The sequence below is a fragment of the Catharus ustulatus genome, chromosome 1 (genome assembly GCF_009819885.2).
Source record: "Catharus ustulatus isolate bCatUst1 chromosome 1, bCatUst1.pri.v2, whole genome shotgun sequence".
Classification (NCBI taxonomy): Eukaryota; Metazoa; Chordata; class Aves; order Passeriformes; family Turdidae; genus Catharus; species Catharus ustulatus.
Genome location: NC_046221.1, coordinates 98211416 through 98230621, shown reverse-complemented (window position 1 = coordinate 98230621; position 19206 = coordinate 98211416). Strand labels below are relative to the sequence as shown.

Sequence of the window (19206 nt, the reverse complement as noted above, 5' to 3'; positions counted from 1 at the left end):
GAATAGATCCTAAAGATCATCTAGTTCTAACCACTCCTGTCATAGGCAGGGAACCTTCCGATAGACCAGGTTGGTCAAAGCTCCACCCAGCCTAGTCTTAAACACCTCCAGGGATGGGGAATTCATAACATCTCTAACCTATTCCAGTGCCTCAGCACCCTCACAGTAAAGAATTCCTTCCTAATATCTGATCTAAACCTGCCTTCCTTCAGCTTAAGGCCATTCCCCCTTGTCTTATCACTGTCTGATTTAGGTGCCTCTGGACAGATGGCAGCCAGTCAGAATTTTAGGAGTTTGACTTGGGTATCCTAAACCTAAAGACAGTGACATTTCATTGCCATTTCATTGCCCCAGAAATCTGCAGCCTAAAGATTGGGATCTTGAGGACTAAAGATTGGTCTTGGGGAAGCCAAGCAAATTCCAATAAGGAGTTGTCATCAAGTTATTTGGTCATAAATGCACATGCATGGGTGGGCACTGGAAGTGAACCCCTCAGCCTCTCCACACTGTCTGCTCCCAGTCTTCAGTCTCTCCAACTTTGCCAGTACCCAACAAGCATCCCTCAACAACCTTCCCCATTTCCTGGAGCTTTATTTCACCCAAGGCCTCCCTTATACTGCTGCAGGCTTCCTCCCGTTGTTGCAGTGCCTGGTTTTATTATTCTGAGTTATTCAGTAAGCCCTGGGAATGACATCCTTCTGGCCCTCTCTCCTCCAGCGAATCAAGCTGTGTACACACCAGTTAGACAATTTGCCTACTGTTGTTGCTGTCCCCTTATCTCTCCCGCCCCCCCCGCCCCGGTGTTAATGCTTAATGGATTGGGAGTTCCTTGCAGGAAGAACTTCCTTTTCGCCTCATGGGAAGCACGCAGCGTATAGTGAGTGACCTCTCATGTCATAAATAACTGCAGGACAGCAGACCGTGCTCTCCCTAGAGGGAACCGCTGCCTTGGATCGGTCGGTGAGCAAGTGCCCGGCTCCCTGCACAACACTCGGATCTGCCCGAGGCACACAACGCACTCAGTATCACTTTCTAATCATTTTCTCCAAACATCCCATTTCCTGTTCTTTAAATAGCACCTCAAAGATTATTTTAAAGGCTTTAAAAACACTCTACCCGCCGTTTTTGGGTTTGGAGTGGGTTTTGTTGGTTGGGGGTTTTTTTTAGCCTTCTTGCATGACGATATTTTCACGTCGTGGGAGACAGGAACAGCTCGAGGAAGCTGCGAAGTTGCAGCGAGTACCCGGGGGAGGAAAGGCGGGGGGGCAATACGGTTTCTAGGACAGTCCACCTGGCACAGACGCTTTGTTCCTGCACACACTTGCAGTGTGTGAAAGAGAGTTTCGGGATGACTCGAACTTTATACCCCTCTCGTGGGTAGCCCGCCCGGAGCGGGGCGAGGGGCCCGGAGGGCGGCGGCGCTCCACGGAGTCCCTTTCCCAGCAGAGGGGCCGAGATGCAAAGGAGAAATGACAGCATGGAAAGCGGAGTATTTTTATCGGGGCCAGTGCCCCGGCTGAGGGGTGGGCGGAAAGTGCCACCCTCTCTGTGTCTCTCCTCCCTTGCCCTCAGCCGCCCACGCCGGCAGCGGCATCAAAGGGAATCTCCCTTGTCGCGCCGTGTCAGCACCGGGGATGAGCGCACCGGCCCGTCATGGCATTTTCGCTTCTCCCGGCGCTTACTCAACAGGCGGGAGGGGAGGAAGGGCTGGTTTGCAGGGGGGGCGGGGGGAGGACTCCCAACCAGCGCCGCTTCTGCCATGAGGTCACCGCGGCGCTATGCGCTGTGCCCGCCGCCGCCCCTGCTCCGCTCCGTTGCGTCAGGCAGGGGGTATCCCCGCCGCGGCCGACCGAGCGGGGCATCCCCGCCGCGGAAACACCCCGCGCTGCCACGCGTGTCCCTCGCCGGCGGGGCGGGGGGGTGACCCTGCCTCCGTCCCCTCCGCCGCCTCCGCACCGGCACCCCCGCGCGCAGCGGGCGCTGAGCCGTCGCTCGGGAATGTCAACAGTGGTTCGCCGGGGCCCGTGGTGCAGGGATGGCATGCGATGCGATGAGGAGGAAAGGCAGCGCACTGCACCGAGGGAATCGCACCGAGCCGGCCACTCGGAGGGGAACTCCAGCCACAGCCAGCAAGACACTTGTTGTTTGGGTTCTTTTTGTTTTGTTTTGTTTTGTTTTTATGGAGGAGGCCGGGTCTGGCACCCCCCGCCGGCGTCCGGCTGCGGCTTTCCCCCCCGCGGGGGGGCTGCCGGGAGGATGGGTGTGCGCGCCGGGGTCCCCGTGCGCTGCCCCGCACTCCACCCCCTGCGCAGAGGAAGCCGGGCGGGGGCGTGGCCCCACGACAATGGGACTCGCCGGCGCTATAAATACCCGCCCGCATCTATATTTGGTTTGGCCGGATCACAACCGGGGGGGGGTGGGAGGGGGGTGTCCCAAAAATAGCCCCGCGCGCCCGCCCGCCGCCGCCGCCGCTCAATGGGCTCCGGCCCCGCCCCCTCCCTCGCGCGCGATCCCGAGCGCCTCGCGCGGGGCCCGGCGGGGCTAAATTTAGCAACGCCGCTTGCGTCAATGACGCGGCCGCCGTGCGTCAGCCCCGCCGCGCCCCGCCCCTCGGAACGGGGCCCGCCGCGTCCTGTGCGTGGATTGGCCGCGGCGGCGGCACGAGGGCGGTGACGTGGGGGCGCGGGCTGGCCCCCGCCGGGGGCCGGCGGCGTCCGGAGGGGAAGCGCGGCCGCGCGGGGAGCCCGGCGGGTTCCCCCGCGGGGGGAGCGGGGTCTGGCAGAGCCGCGGCCCCGGAGGGAGGGAGGGAGCGAGGGACGCCCCGGCGCCCGCGGGAAGACGGCGCGCACCGCCCCGGGAAGGGGATCCCGGGGTCGGACGCTGTCGCTGGTCCGCGGCGTCCGGCGAGCCTTGCGCCTGCCCCGGCTTTGCCTCCCGGGGAGGGAGCACGCTCCGCGGCGGTGCCGGCGGCTGGATGGTGGAGCGAGAGGCAAAGCGAAAGTGCCGCCGCTGCCGCCGGTCCCTCCTCCTCGGGGCGGCAGGCGCCTCGTCCTCCCCGACTCCCGTCCGTCGGGAGATCTCGTTTGGCGGGGTCCCTCTGTGCGAAGCACAAGCGCGGCACCGGCCGTCACGGCTGCGGTGACAGTCGCGAACATCCAGGCTGCCGGCGGTGGATGTAAACACGGCACCGGGCACGGCGGCGGGCGGCTGCTGCCAGCGGAGACAGCGGGGGAGTCGTCCGCCGCCAGCCCGGTGCCCGGGGCAGACACACGGACACCGAAAGACACACGGACACAGGCAGTCACAAGCAGGCGGCAGCCCGGACGCTTCTCGGGGCCGCTCGCACTAGTGTCCGCTCTGTGAGCGGCACCTCTCTCAACCTGCTCCTTGCTCCTGCGCACTGGAAAGTTTCGAAAGAAGAGAAAAAGAATGAAAAAAAAAGAAAAAAAAAAAAAAGAAAAGAAAACCAAAAAGAAACAAAAAGTGGGAGAAGAGAAAATAAAAAGCAAAAAAAAATTAAAAGGCAAAAAGAAAATACGTTTTAAAAATGAAAAATAAAAAAGTGAAAGAAACCTTTATTATTTCATCCTAAAAGTTCCACTAAGTAACCAAGTAAAGCTCTTTTCATTTGAGCCACTTCGGTAAAGATATGATAATTTTGTTATTATCACTATCTTAATAATAATAATTATTATTATTAATGTTATTATTATCAGACTTGGGAAAGACTGGCCAGGCTGCGGCGAGCAGGCAGCCCCGAGCGGCCGGCCGGCCGTGCCGTCCCGCTGCCGGCGGCTCAGCACGGCTCAGCACGGCTCAGCACGGCTCTGCCGGGGCTCCGCTCCGCACCTCTCGGCTGTGCACGGCACGGCTCGGCGCGGCGCGAGCGCGGCGGGAGCGCGGCGCACACACTGGGGCGGAGGGGGGGGGGTCAGTAGCGTCAGGCTCCCATGGCGTCACTATTGACGTTTCGCATTCCAGCCGCTCTATGGAGAGGCCGCTAGGGCTCCTCTCACATAAATGACGTTCAGAGAGAGGGAGCGGGAGAGCAGCGCAGAGAGGCGCCTCCGTCCCCTCTCTCCGGCGCAGGCACACGCGCACCCCGGGGCACTCGCACCGGGACGCGGGCACAGGTCCCGGCCCGGCTCCCGCCGCACACACACAAAGGCACATCGCGGCGGCGGCGGCCGCTCGGCATCCCTTGCCCGCCCGCCTGCTCACTCCCTCCCTTCGCCCGGGGACGGGCTCCTGGCTCCTCAGGCTTTTTCAATCCTTTTCCATGCCTCGGGATAACGCACCCTCTGGACCTGCAGCTACCCGGAGTCTGAGGGATTTTGTGTCTCGGATCCTGCCGCTGGACAGCGCCTACACACGCCTTTAAGGAAGCGGGCACCTACAAACTAGATGTAAAGACGGAACCTCCACAGCAACCGAGTACGTATGCGAGTGAACGGGAGCGGCTGAGGGAGAGGGACAGCGCGGCGTGTCCCCACTCCATGAAAGTTACGCCGCCGGGGTAGAGATGCTGGGGAGATGCCGGCGGCGCGCGATGCGGCTCAGCCGATGCGCTGCCGTGCCGGGCTCTCGCTGAAACTTTTCCCTCACCTTCCCCCCCTCCTCCCCCATCCTCCCCGTGGATGCTCCATTGCCGCTCGTCTTCCGAGCTTCGCTGCCTTCTCGGCAACTCCTGCCGTGCGCGGGGCACTGCTGCCCCTCGCAAACGGGAGGGCTTGTGGCTGAGCGGAGCGGGAGCCGGAGCCGGTGGTACTAAGGTATTTCTGCTAGTTGTTGTCATGGAAATGATGCTGCCGGCGGCGGCGGGGAGTTTACAGCGCCGGTGATGAATGGCAGCAATTTGTCTCGTTCCTTTAGCCGCGCTTGGGAAATAGGTGGTTCTGTTTGCACAAGTTCAGCTGTCTAATAGGGACGGCGAGGCAGGTTGAGCTCATCTCACTTTGGGAGGCAGCAGCTCCCCTCGGCAGCCCAAAGAGCTCGCCCAAGAGGTAATTGCTGGAATGTGACATATTGTATTGAAATGAGACGGGATGTTTGCACGGCACGTCTGCCCGGCATCTGCTCCTCGGAAATGAACACTTTTCCCTCCGGAGGTCAGAAGTGGTAACGAGGGGCCGCGGTGCCCCGGCACGGGCGGTACCGTGCGGGGACGCTGGGTTGCGCCGCCGCTGCCCCGCTCCCTGCCCCCGCGGCGCCTCTCGCCTTTGCCTTCTCGCCTTAATAGCTGCGAAAGAAGTTTCAGTCTTGGAAAGAGGCGAGAAAGCGCGGGCGTTGGGTTGTGATATTATGTAGAGGGACAGTCGTCGGGGCAGCATTATCGCGATAGTCTGTCCCGGGCGGAGATGCCGCTCACCTTAGCGTGGCTAGTTAAGAACGCTGTTACTTAACTTGCAATTTTTGGATACGATGGAATCCGTGCGAGGATATTTCCCGGGCAAAGGGCGTAAAACACTGTTTTATATAGGGGGATTGGTGTGTTGGGATAGGATTTTTTTTTTTCTCCAGGAAAAAAAAAGTTTGGGAATGAATCGCTAACTTTTATCCAAGCCGCTTCACTCGATTACATTCTTCGCCCTATTTTTCTCTCCTCCGTGGAGACCGTTGTATGCTGGAGTCAAGCCCCGGTAAAAAACAATGGACTAAACCAGACCAGACGGTTTCTTCGGAGGTGAATCTCACGCGATCTCGTGGATATTTGCTGGAGTGACCGTGCGGCTCGGGGCGATCCCTCCCACACTCCCCCCCCAAAAAAAATCGCCAGCTAACCGGCGGTGGAAATCCAGTACGAAACTTTTTAATTGAATGGAGCTTCCCCCTCCGCAGTCCCTCCCGGGTAAATGAAGGTTTCGAAACTCGCCTGAAGAAGTCACAATCACAATGGAGTATTTCACGGTTTCCTCCTCGTATTACAGGGTGGGGAGGGGTGTCACTCGGGGCTGAATGTAAAGTGCACGGAGGAAGAAAAGAGCTTTGACAAGGGTAGTTATTTCCTCCTAATTTACAGCCCTTACGGCCCTGCGCTCCTGGCTCGGGCGGCGGCAGCCCGGAGGGGTGCTGCGTGGTTAAAAGCGCAGCGAGTGTCTCTAGGTAACCGGCGGCTCGGGGGGGCAGAGAGGAGCCCTAGGGCGCTCCGCGCCGAGCGGGAAACGGCCTCGCAGGAGCTCGTGAGGGAACAAAACCCTCGGGAGAGAAAGGGATGAGCTGACAGGCACTTAACACCCCGAGAGCTGGCGGGGGTTCAAAGACGAGGGGCGCGGGGAAGGCAAAAGAAAGACAAGGAGCGGGAGAAAGAGTCGCCGGGGAGCGGCTCCCGTGGCAGGGGCCGGCGCGGCCGCGCATCCCCCGCGCTGCGCGGAGCCCAGCTGGCAGCGCCCGGAGGGTCGGGGGGAGGCGGCTGGGCTGCGCTCTCTCCCCCGCGCCGGCGATGATGGGCCCGGAGACACCGCACAGGGTTAGCCGGGCCGGCAGGACACCCCTCAAGTCTGGCCGGTACCTTGTATAGAAACTCCCAGCCCGCTTTTCCCTGGTCTCTGCATCCCAAAAAGAGAAAGTTCTCACGGGGAAGTGGACGCTCGGGGATGCTGTCCCGCTTGTCGTAGTCACCCTGCCCGGGGTTCTCCTCTTGCCTTCCCCAGGCTCCCCTCTCGGAGAACAAACCGGAGGCTCGGTTGTCCCAGCCTGGTGCTCTCTGCCTTTTGTGTGATGAGGGAGCGGGAGCCGGCAGGAATGCGCTGCCCGGCCGGCTCTCCCTTCCCACCCGCGGGGCGAGGCGGGGGGTTGCCGTGCGATCGCGGGGGACGGTCCCCCCACGTCCCCCCGAGGCGCCGCGCCGGGGGGGAGGCGTGGGGCTCCCCTCTGCCCCGCCGGGCACCGCCGCCCCTGACTGTGCCTTGTCTCCCTGCCGGCGGACAGAGCCCGGGTCGGAAGAGCGCCCCCCGCCCAGGCCAGGCCCCGGGCCCGCCTCCGCAGAGAGGTCCCAGCCGGCACCCACCCCGCCGCCGCCGCCGCCCGCCGCCGCCTCCGTCCGCACCTCCAGCCCCACCATTCAGCGCGCAAGATACCCACCAGGTAAGATGCGCTCCGGGAGAAGGGCAGCAGGAGGGAGGAGGAGAGGGGTGCGGGAGCTCCTGGCGCGGCCCCTATCCTTCCCAAATCCCTTTGGCATCATCGGCCCCCGACGTCCTGGGGAGCTTAAATCCCCAAAGGATCAGAGCAGTGCATGCCTTTGGCAGCGCTTTTGGCGCTGCCGAGCCTGGCACAGGGGGCTGTGAGCCCCTCGCCAAAGATGTGCCAGAATTAAGGGGAAGCTGGTTGGGGGTGCTAGTGTCCCTGTGAGGAGCACAGCTTGCCTGGCTGTAAGCTGGGCATCCTTTACCTCAAGTTCTCGCAAAGAAAGCAGAACGCCATGGTAATAGCTCCTAATGTCCCTGCTCTGATGCTTTTACCCATTCATTTTGGTTTTGATGACAGGCTGCTCTTCAATGCATCTCCCGCGGGGCCTTTTCCTTTCTTGTTTTAATATTGTTGGATAAAGAAAAAAATCCCAGGTTATTTACTTTGCAGGGGAATTAATATTGGTGCCCTAAGTGGAAAAGTAGGGGTTAGACACAGACAAGTGCGCTGGCAAAAGGCAAGGTAGGAGGAGTCCCACAGAGCCAGGAGAGACCAGACCTTTAGGTTAGGGATATTTTTTCAGTCCTCCGGTCAGAGTTATTTTAGACTTCTGTTTTTCTACTCCACTTTGCACAGAATTCAGTGGCATAACTCTGTTATGCTCAGAAAAATGCAGAAAAAAAAGGCATAATGATCTGTTCCCTTGAACTCCTGCTCATTCTCTGAGCTAGCCAAAAAGCTTTTTTCCTTCATAGAGCTGTGTATCAACACGTCCACTTGTGACATTAGCTGTGAACTCACTCTGTTGTGTTCCTCCGTCAGTTCTCAGTGGAGGTGTGTGGAAAGAATTTCTTTCCCTTTTTATTTGATTAAGCACTGATCACTATGTTTTAACAGCCAGTCCTTAAACTAACAAATGATAGTGATAGGACTTGCCAGGAAATGTGTGTGTGTGTGGAATGGCATGGACAGAAATTGACAGGAAAAAAATAAAAGAGAACAGTAGAATAATACAGAAATAACATTGGGAGGCAAGGCTTGGGGGAGGGTTGTCCTGCCTTCTTCTTCAAGCTTTTGGATTTAAGGCAAGGAAGGTCTTAATTTCAGGAAACAGCACTGCTTTTTTTTCCTCAGATTTTAATGTTTTCTCGAGACGAAGAAAGATGTGAATGGTTTGTGACAGCGTGATAATGCAAATTTGGTGCTTAGTTTAAATATGTTTATCTGCAAAGCGGGTAGGAAAGAATTAAAAGTTGATTTAACACAAATTATTTGGATTCCTGCATGCCAGGAGTGAATATTTTAAAACTGTAAGTGAAAAGAGTTCTTAAAATAATGAGGAAAACCTCATTATTTTCAAGGCAAGTTTGGGGTTTTTTTTTGTTTTTTTTTTAAACATGAATTATTTCTCAAGTGCTTCTGGAATATAAATTACCATGATTAAGAAGAGATGAACTGCACTTAATTTTGATATACATTTTATCCATATTTACTTTTCTCTTTATAAGAAGATTTATACTAATTGATGCATTTTATTCCTCTGCTGTGGAACCAAAATACACTTTTAGTTCAAGCTGCAAATATTGGCCCAGAATCTCACAGTGTTTAGTCAGGCAAACCTCAGTGAATTGCAGAATTGGTCTATTATTTCCTCTGACCAGCAAATTACATGGCAGACTAGTAGGAAATGTAAAAGAAAATAACAATCAGATCTTTTTAACCAGGCACTGTGTTGCTTCAACCATCCCAGCTATCAGTGAACTGCATTAAGTTTCATGACTAATGAATAAAACAACTGTATTACTGGCTTCAACCTTGCTTTCCCATGAAAACAGAACTACCACATACCTTTTATCCTACATTTTTGCAAATTGAAAGGGATGTTGTACCCTCCACTTTTTAAAGGAAAACATTCTACCAGAGATAAGCCTTAAAACTAATAATGAGATGGCAACCTTAAATTATTAGCTGACCAGAAATATTCTTCAAAGGTCCAGAGTAAGCAAAATTGATGTTTGCAAGTCCTGAGTAGCAAACCTTGGAATTTGAGTAATTCCTCTGACATGCATTGCAGATGCTGCTTCTTTTAAAATAAATATAATTTTTAATATTATGCATTTGATAATCTCGTTTACCCTTAATGAAAATTTTACAGCATGATTGCATGCATACAGAGATAGATTTAGAGTCACAAACTGTTCTCATTCTGCTTATCTAATTCTCATTGACACCTATGTATATTAAGCAGCAGATGTAGGGCAGCTTGAGATGGATTCTTCTCTCACTGACACTGGTATGAATGCGAGTTTCTCCCTTGACTAGACGAGAGCAGGCTCATAGTGCCAAATGCTTAGTCGGTCCCTGATGCATATTTCTTGTTGAAAGGAAAAGGCTCGAGGCTAATTTAAATGTCCGAATGGGAGCTGGGTGCCTCTCTGGGAAAGCTCCTAGGGAAGAAGTTTGTGAGGGCCTGGGCCGCGGCCTGGCGCGCTGGGCCTGTTGTTCACGTGCCCTTTGCCCTTGCAGATATGCCCTGTGTGCAAGCGCAGTATAGTCCTTCACCGCCCGGTTCGAATTATGCATCCCAGACCTACGCCTATGGCTCGGAGTACAGCTCAGACATCATGAACCCTGACTATGCCAAGCTGACCATGGACCTGAGCAGTACCGAAATCACTGCCACGGCCACCACCTCCCTTCCCAGCTTCAGCACCTTTATGGAGGGTTACTCTGGCAGCTATGAGCTCAAGCCTTCCTGCCTCTACCAAATGCAAACTGCCTCCTCTGGCCAGAGGCCCCTCATAAAGATGGAAGACACCCGGCTGTCGCCATACCAGCCCTCACTGCCCCCATCTACAGACGAGGGCATGCCCAGCACTTCCATGTACTTCAAGCAATCTCCACCCTCCACGCCCACCACACCCGGCTTCCCTGCTCACCAGGGCCTGTGGGACGAGCCCCCGCTGCAGCCCACGCAGACCTGCCTGCCTCCCGGCCACCTGATGGACGCCACCCCCATGAAGACCGTGCCTCCGCGCTTCCCTCTCTTCCACTTCAAGCACTCGCCTCCGCACACGCCGTCCGCGGCCGCCCACATGTGCTACGACCCTGCCTCGCTGAGCCTGCCCCTGGGCTCCGACAGGCCCGCCGCCAGCCAGGCTCCCATGGAGGGCCATTCCTACGGGCTTCACCTGGCCAAAAGACCAGCCACCTTAGCCTTCTCACCACTCGGCCTCAACGCAGCCCCCTCCAGCCTGATGGGGGAGAGCAGCGGGAGCGGCAGCAGCGGCCTGCCGTCCCCGCCCAGCAGGAGCTCTTCGTCCGGGGAAGGCACCTGCGCCGTCTGCGGAGATAATGCCGCCTGCCAGCACTACGGGGTGCGGACATGCGAGGGCTGCAAGGGCTTTTTCAAGGTGAGAGCTCCGCGCTGTGCTCCCCTCCCTGCTTGCTCCCAGCTCTCTTCCCACCCCCTCTGTCCCCGCATGCTCCTGGTCCTGACCCGGGGCTTCAGGGGCATCGTGTGTTAAAACCTCCCAGCAGGGTGGAAGGGGCACCCAAAGTTTTTGAAGAAGGAAAGCCTTTTGTAAGATAAAAGGCCATGGTAGTGATCTGGGGAATCACATCTCTGATCTGCCAGCCTTCTTCAATGAAACATAGGTCACCCCGGTTTAAGCTATGAACTGTATTTATTCTGTAGTGAAACTCATCTGGAGTACGTTCAGCTTGGGTTTTACTCAGTCACCAATTCCAATTGTACGTTGTTTTCAGATGAGAAAAGAAACCCTGAAATAATGTTTTAGGTGGCAGCAGCGGTGCCGTTTGGTGTCCGGGGCGGGTGGCGTGAGGAGCAATGCGGGGTGGTCAGCACCAGGAGGAAACTGGTGGGACAAACCCAAGTACTTTGTAGTTGCTTTTGGTTGCTGCCTTGCCATTACCCTTCAGCTCAGGAGCCCGGGGAGTGCTCACCAGGGGAAAGCCGCCTGCAGAGCAGTGACTAAGCACTGCTCAGGGTCCTGCTGCCTGCTCTGCAATGAGGGCAGCTTTGCAGCTGAAAAGCAGCACAAATAACTTACACACAGCAGTTTCTCAGTAGAAACTTTGCGCTTATATTTTCAAGAGTTGAATATGACTTTTGATCTTAGGTTTGGGGGCTTAGTAATTTCCTTTCAGCAGACTGAGATTCCAGTATTAATTTCAGAAATAGCTTGTTAAATGAAGATCTTGTGATTGACTTTTGGTGGGATGGTTCTGGGCAGCAAGGGTAAGATTTGAAATGTTTGGGGTTGGTTTTGTGTATTTCTTCTTGCTAAGATAGCAGTTGTGCTGCTGTTCTGGTAAAAGATACAGTGGGAACAAAAACAGTCCCAAAATATTTGAGGGGAGGGCTTACAAATTTTTTTTATTGTAGGTGGAGCTGTCAGTGTTACTTAATAATAATCCTTTGACCACATGGTAACATATGAGTCTCCTATAAAACTAAATTTTATTTAAATACAAGTAGAAAAGGGAACACAAATAACATGGAAATAGCAGCTCTTGTTATCCCAAACCTGTCCCTCTGGAAATCAATAGCATATCCTTGAGTTGTAACAGTACCTTCTTCTGCAAAATCAAACTGTTTTCAACTCCAAATCATAATGAACAATATTTGCTGTATTTCTTATATTTAGTACATTGAGGCTGTTATTTGATAACAAATGCAAATTATGGAATAAAATTTTCCATTAATTTAATTGCAGGTAAAGATTTAATATTGAATGTTGAGTTGATAAATTTGTTCTTGGTGTCTTTTCTAGTAATACCTTTTTGGATGTTATTTATTGATGTATCTTTGATTTTAAATATGGCAGCATGATATCTTTTTGCATTAATATTTGTTACATTCTTCCAAAGCTTACCAGGTTTCTACAAATTTTAATTTTGTTTTATTTTTTTCAACATGACTTTAGAGTTAATTAAATTTACATAACTATGTCATCATTCTGTCTTTTTTTCCTCAGGTCAGGTTAACTTTCCCAGAGTATTTATCCAAACATATTTTGTAGGGGTTTATGGTATTTTTGTTTTTCTCCCTGATGATTTTAATGGCTAACCAAACCAGTTATTGTGGTATTTGGCTAACAATAGTGATAGCAAGAGAAGTACATTGCAGATCATTTTGATTTTATTTTAATAAGGTCAGCAATAATCAAGGGAATGAACCAAGTAGAAAATTGTTCCCAAAGGGATATTAAAAGCGGAGATAATCTAATCCCCAAAGGTAGATGTGATGACCTGGTAATTTCAGATATGATTTTATCATTCAAAGTTGCCTGTCTCCAGAGACTTGCTTCAGAACAATCCTAGATGATTTTCATTGTCAGCAGCTAGCACTAATAAAATTGTTTTTCCTGCAGGCTAGTGTGTTAGGAAATTAATTTTATCTAATTATATGAATTGCACTGTCACTTTTCATGTTGTAATTAAAACACATTTTGTCAGGTTCTAAGCTGCTCAAGAAACAATCAGTTTACTATTTTTGTGTTGCATTTTCGCAGAGAACAGTTCAGAAAAATGCAAAATATGTTTGTCTGGCAAATAAAAACTGCCCAGTGGACAAGAGACGTCGTAACAGATGCCAATACTGCCGGTTCCAGAAGTGTCTCAGTGTCGGCATGGTTAAAGAAGGTAAGGACTCTGGCTATTTATGATCCCAGAGAACAAAAATATTATGTTTAATGAATCTGTCTGTGTGTGTGTGTGTGAACATGGATGTCTCTACAATAAATTTGACAGTGATGAGATTCATAACTTACCCCAAAATATGTGCATTTATGTAATAATGTATTGATTTTGTGCTTTTCACCCCTATTATCATATTTAGACTATAGACCCCAGAGTTCAAGAACAGCAAGGTCACAAGACGATAATTTGACAGTGGCCAAAATGTCTCCTTTATTAACTTTGAACATTGCTCGATAAAGCTGTTGGCTTCCCCTTGTTATCTCACTGGGGGCTGCACTGGATTGTGTGCATTTTGACATAGGATCTTGTTTCATTCCCATAAGCTGATTGTAAATTTGCAATTAATTTAAATGGAAACAGGATCAACTCATTAGTCCCAATTCTGCAAATATTTAAGCATGTGAGTAATATTGTGTGAGCAGTCCCATTGCAAATACTGACATGGATAATATAACCTATATAGTGTGACCGTATTTTTTCAAATGCTTCAGGAAAGCTAAAATTACTTTGAATGAATGCCTCTGCCATTTAAAAGGGACACTGGTAGTAGAAACACTAAAACTGGTGTTTTAAAGAATTTAGCTTTTTTTCAGCAGTGGAGTGTCACAGCACACATACATGGGCACACTGACATGCTGCAAACAAAGCATGGACACAAACAACACAGCTGGGTCTCACAAAGCAGCTTCATTGCTGCTTACAGTCATAGGTCAGACACAGTTCTGGTGCCATTTGTGTTCATTTGCAATCAAAGGCATCAAGAGCATGTGCTGAAACTGGAGAATGCTCTAATTTTTGCTGGTCTGGCTACTGTAAGAAAAGCAGGGTGTTCATTCTGATCCATCATTTACTGGTACCTTCACAACTGATTCCCTTGGGATTTTTTTCACCTAGTTGTCCGTACCGACAGCCTGAAAGGGAGAAGAGGTCGGCTGCCTTCCAAACCAAAGAGCCCCTTACAGCAAGAACCTTCCCAGCCCTCCCCACCCTCTCCTCCCATCAGCATGATGAATGCCCTCGTTCGAGCTTTAACCGACTCCACGCCCAGGGAGCTGGACTATTCAAGAGTATGTCTCACTTTTCTTTCCCTATTTGCTTTCTGCACAGAAATGATTTGCAAGCTGCATTTCTCCTTACCAGCTGGTTTGCCAAAATGAAATTAAGTGTGAAATTTGGATGAGGGTAGAAATCGGTCCAGCCAGACGTTGTCTTTTCGTGATAGGTGGACAATGAGAGGAAAGGAAATGCAGTAGATATTAGTGTTAGTAACTGTTCATTGTGAGGATCTCAATCACAAAATAATCTAATAATCTGCAGTATATTCAGTGGCTGAGTGAAAGCAAAAATGCATGGATAAATAGAGCATTCTTCTTGCAAAAAGGCTGTGCCAAAACACGATCAATTATGATGTCATTGATCAACCAGGAACAGTACTTGTATGTCTAATATCTTAACTTCCATTTTCTGAAGGCTAAAATTTAATAACACTTCCCTAATATTCAGATAGAAGGGTTGCAGAGTGTGACACTGGATGGATAGGACCATTCTTGTTGAAATCAATAGGAATTTTGTCATTATTTAAATGAGAACAGGCTTGGCTTTGATATCCCAGCATAAATATTCCTTCAGTAAAACTCACATTTTTCAAACAGTACTTTTAAAATTAAAATTCTGAAAAATCAGCAGAGTTTTACCAAAAATTAAGTATTTTGTAACCTTGTTCTTTAAAGTATCATAGTCAAAATTTAAATATTCATGGAATATTCTGAAAGCTGAAAAAAATGTTCTGTAGTTATTAAAATACAGCATTGAAATGGCTTGTTAAATACAATTTTTAGGCAGGTTGATACAGGATAAGAAAAAAGTTACAGCTATGAGAAAACAAGATCAAATTCATCCCCCTTAAAGAAATATGATTAAATTTGAGATTGTAAAAAATAACAGCTGTATTCAAACAATATCTCCATTGGCCATTTATCACTTGTTGCTAAGTAATATTTAATCCTAAAGCATATTTACTGCAATTATATAAAAATTACATTATGCTATTTTAGACTTTACTTATATATATAATTTAGCAATTTAAAGCATGCTGTAACATATTTTCTTCAAACTAATCTGTAAGTATTAAATAATATAATTTTTCAAGCTACTATCAAGAGTCTAGCTGTTTAGTTTCTGACAGCCTACTATGGGGAGAATGCATTAGCCATATCTACATGTACCTTAACTTACCCAGAATGTCTCAAGGATCATTCTGCAAATAACTAGGTGTGTGATGACCTGTGCTCTTTGATGGAAATCTGCTGGGTTCCACAGAATTACAGGAGTCCAGGGCCATAGTTTGTATTTATTTACTGATACAAAGTTATTTTGTGTTTACAGAAAATGGAACAAAAATTATGTACTTTTATGTGACTTTTTTCTTTGTGTTACAGTAATTATTTCTCTTTTAATGAAAACAACCCACAGATTTAATTGCTGAATAATTCTGTTGGACATTACAGAGAGCATATGATTGACAGTAAATTAATTTAGTCTTGGTAGCTAAAAGATTAAGTATGATTATCTGTTAGAACATATTAATATCTACGTTTTTCTTTACACTAAAATATGTAATAGTTTGTTACACCCAGCAGTACTGAAATGACAAAAATATTCTACAAGAAATTAGTAGATTCTTATGTTTTTCATGGATCCTTATTTTGAAAAGTTAGAGGAGGTCAGAAACAAATGCTATGTGAAGAGCAAGATTAACTGAATTTAATAAATTTAATGAAACATGCCATAAACACACTGCAATGGTAAAATATTCCTATGAATATTTTACCTGTAGAGAGTAACCTTATGTCACGTTCAGCTAGGCTGTGATCCTGCTGAGCACCACAAATGGGCAGATCTGGAAACTGGCTTTGGAGTCAGCCCTGACACTTCTGCAGATACGACCTTAATGTTTAGCATGGTCTTCATGTTTACAAGCTGTAATATCTTGACCGTCTTAAACATACTGATAAAAGTTTTGGAGAGAAGTATGTATCCCTTCCATCCAGAAAATCCTGTAAACACACACACACACAGAGCAACCCAGGAAAAAAAACAAAACCAAAAATAAATTACATAAGCTACAAACTTTACACCAAAACATTGGAAACAGTTCTATTCAGAACATGGCTGCTTTTCATCTCAGCACTGGTTTTAACTTACCAGTCCACAGCGGTGGTATATTTAGGTACTTGGTTTCAAAAGGCAATTGCCAAGGGCTGTAGTCTGGTCTCACACCTGTTTACTGGTACAATTCCCTGAGTTTACACTTTTAAGGGAGTGAGATGAGAAACTGACCCTGTATCTTGCCATTCTTATTCATGCAGAGCAGGCACCAATGTAAATTGAAATGTTGCCTTTTGAGAGACGGAGTGCAGCATTGAGGCAATAATCCTCCCCTTCCTGGGCCACAGAATTAAGCACATATTGTGGCTTTTGGAAAAATGAGCATAGGCTCTTGTCTGTGCAGAGAAGTTATTGTTAGGCTTTTGCAGCTGTAGCCGTTGATGAAGGACTGATGAAAGCAGGCAAAGGGCAGAGCTAAGTTGTGCTATCGGACTTCCCAACCTCAGGCTTTTCAAATCTCTTTAGATATAACATACAAGTTAATGTTGCTTGCTGCAAATGCAACCCCCTCCTTAAGTAACAGTCATATTTCATTTAATTCCCAAGGGAGCTCCAAGGAAAGGAGGGGGGCAGAGCTTTGTCTTTTGTCTTTCTCCCGATTTGCCTCCAGTTTGCATAGGGCAGGTTTAGAAATGCAGATCGGAGGGAGCCCTTCTGTACAAGTGGCCTCCTGACCAAGGGCAGGATTGCCAGCTGTCTTGGTCACAAGTTAGGTCAAATATCACTTCTTCTCCATGAAATAATCATGGAAAAAAACCACAATTGTGGTGCATGAAACAGAAACACACATATTGTTTATGGCCACTTGTATCCTTCCAAGTCTGTTACAAGTAAATAATATTTTACTTTAACAACTCTTTGTAAGTGCTAATACTTTGTAGTGAGCAGTGATGAATTGCAGCAGCTGAACATTACACAATTCCATATAATCTTTTACCTTTCTTCTAAAATTGCTCTCATGGGATAGGCTATAATAAAAAATACAGGTTATATTTTTTTTAGATGTATTTAATTTGATTTAGTGCCCAGTGTGGGGTAAACCACGCTGTAGCATTCACAGTTACACAACATAATGCAGCATTCAGCTTCCTTAGAAAATGTTAAAACTTGGCCTTACTTTTGCCAAAGGAGTGTTTTATAAATATTGGGAACAAATTAACACCTGGCATAATTACACTGAGTTGTGATGAGTTATATTTAGAATGAACCCATTCAGAATGGGTAGTACCTTTATTCTTTTCCTTTTCTTTTCTTTCTTTTCTGCTCAAAGGATCAAGAATATGTCTTGGCTTAGCAATACCTGTTGTGAGGCAGGAGTTTCCATCAGACTGTTTGGTTTCCCTGTGCAGTAAGAAAGTCATAGGTCAGCCCCTGTGTAGCAAAGCACATCTTCCAGAGCCAAAATGCACGTTTGTTGTGGCTTGCTCTGCAGTTTCACATCTAGAGGGTCCAAAACATGAAAGGGAAAATTGTATTTTTCTACCCATTAATGACCTGTGTGCATCTTGCTGCAGTCCAGGGCCAGGTGTAGTTGATTTCATGCTGCTTGAGCATCCTCAACTGCTCCATTCACGTGGGGCTCTGAACACATAAATGATACAGCATACAGGTTTTTCTACTGCTGCTCCCCATCTTCTCTGTATTGTGGACTGTACCTGCCTCAGTGTCACAGGATCCTCTGGAGCAGCTGAGGCAAAATTTGTCTTCGTATGAACTTTATAAGAAAGGCTGCACATGTTTCACCAGCTGATTAGGCATGTGAGCTGGAACTTACCGTGATAAACTCATGCAGTTGGGTTGGGTAAGCAGAACAAAGTCACTAGGAGCCAGTACCAGAGCCCAGATACAGACAAGAGGTCTCTAGGATTCCTGTGGTTCTCCTATCAGTCAGCTACTCTGAAATGGTGTCCTTCATCCCTTACCTGCCAACAGCAACAGCTCCAGATAGGAGAGGCAGAGTACAGGACCTGAGAAATTCTGCTCGCTGCTTCATGTCTGTGTCCTGCACAGGGGTGACTTCTGGATTGCAGTTAGCAACCTGGGTGATATCTGCAGCCCATGGTTGTAATATGGTCCTCCCAGGCTGCCAGATCACTGTTATTGATAGGGAAAAGATTTTTTTTCTGCTTCCACTCTGGCTTGGAGAGTTGCTAGAGTGGCCTTCAGGCTGATGGACTCAAGCATCCATAAGTGCATAAGTGCATGTGGGCAGTTGTTTCCAAAGGGTATGCAGGCTTCTTTTAGCCGTGGAGACTACCTCACCTTTCTTTGGGTGAACCTTTTAGAGAGAGTGGCTATGAAGTCTCTCCTAGAAATAACCCAGCAGGTGTCTGATGATGAGCATGTTACTACAATAAATGCCACATTATTTAGTACCTGCTCAGAAAACCAGCAGCACTTTCCAAGCAAAGAATGGGACTAAGCCACAAAAGCTCCTGTTATATTTTCTGCCGAGAGAGAGAGCAGTGTCAAAGGAGTGACAGGGATCCACTGGTGATGAAGTAGGAGATAGTGGGGAGGGAGCTGTCAGAGGGTCACAGGGAAGCTGAGCAAGCTGAGACTGTCAGATGGTTGCCTGGAAGAGTTATGGCCACATAAGCAGGATAATAGGTTCTGCTGAACCTCAAATGCTTCAATTTGAAGGATAGGAGGTGATATGGGGCAGCTGGTTTACTTTGAACCAATTCTGTATTCAAATGAAGCAATGCTGCATGTGTCAGATAAAACGTGATTTATCTTATGTGTCTCTATCACTGTCAGATAAAATGCACTTTGTGAGGTTTTGGAAGAAATCTGCATTTCCGACATACTGAGACAAATTCATCAATGGGAAAAGTGTTTCATTGTAGTAAGCCAAATAATGTTCCTCTTCTAGTGTGATGCAAATTATCCTAGCCACCAGGTTTCTATTTCTGTTTAATAATAGCATGTAGGTACTTGTAAAATGTGATATTATATTTTAGTTATAAATTTGAAATTACTTCTATACATATGGAAATATGTTTTGTAATATCCATCTAAATACTAAAATGCCTGTAGGTAACCAAATAAGTAGGTAGATGTAGACCTATTTTTTTATGTCTTTATAAATAATACCAGCTTTGCCACAGAAGGAAATGTTGTTGGGCAAATAATGCTGTATGTTTCACAGAATGCCCTTAAATGCATATAACCTTGCTTTCTGTG

General features: G+C 48.6%; 1 protein-coding gene across 1 annotated transcript in view; it reads left to right on the top strand.

The window, feature by feature from the left end:
* Positions 1-3993: 3993 nt before the first annotated feature.
* NR4A3 (nuclear receptor subfamily 4 group A member 3) overlaps positions 3994-19206 on the top strand; it is a 28980-nt gene continuing 13767 nt past the window's right edge. Inside the window, exons 1-5 of the mRNA XM_033070345.2 lie at positions 3994-4434; positions 6928-7083; positions 9655-10541; positions 12666-12795; positions 13747-13919. Coding sequence (XP_032926236.1) covers positions 9657-10541; positions 12666-12795; positions 13747-13919 — 1188 coding nt within the window. The 5' untranslated portion in view covers positions 3994-4434; positions 6928-7083; positions 9655-9656. The remainder of the gene's footprint in view (positions 4435-6927; positions 7084-9654; positions 10542-12665; positions 12796-13746; positions 13920-19206) is intronic.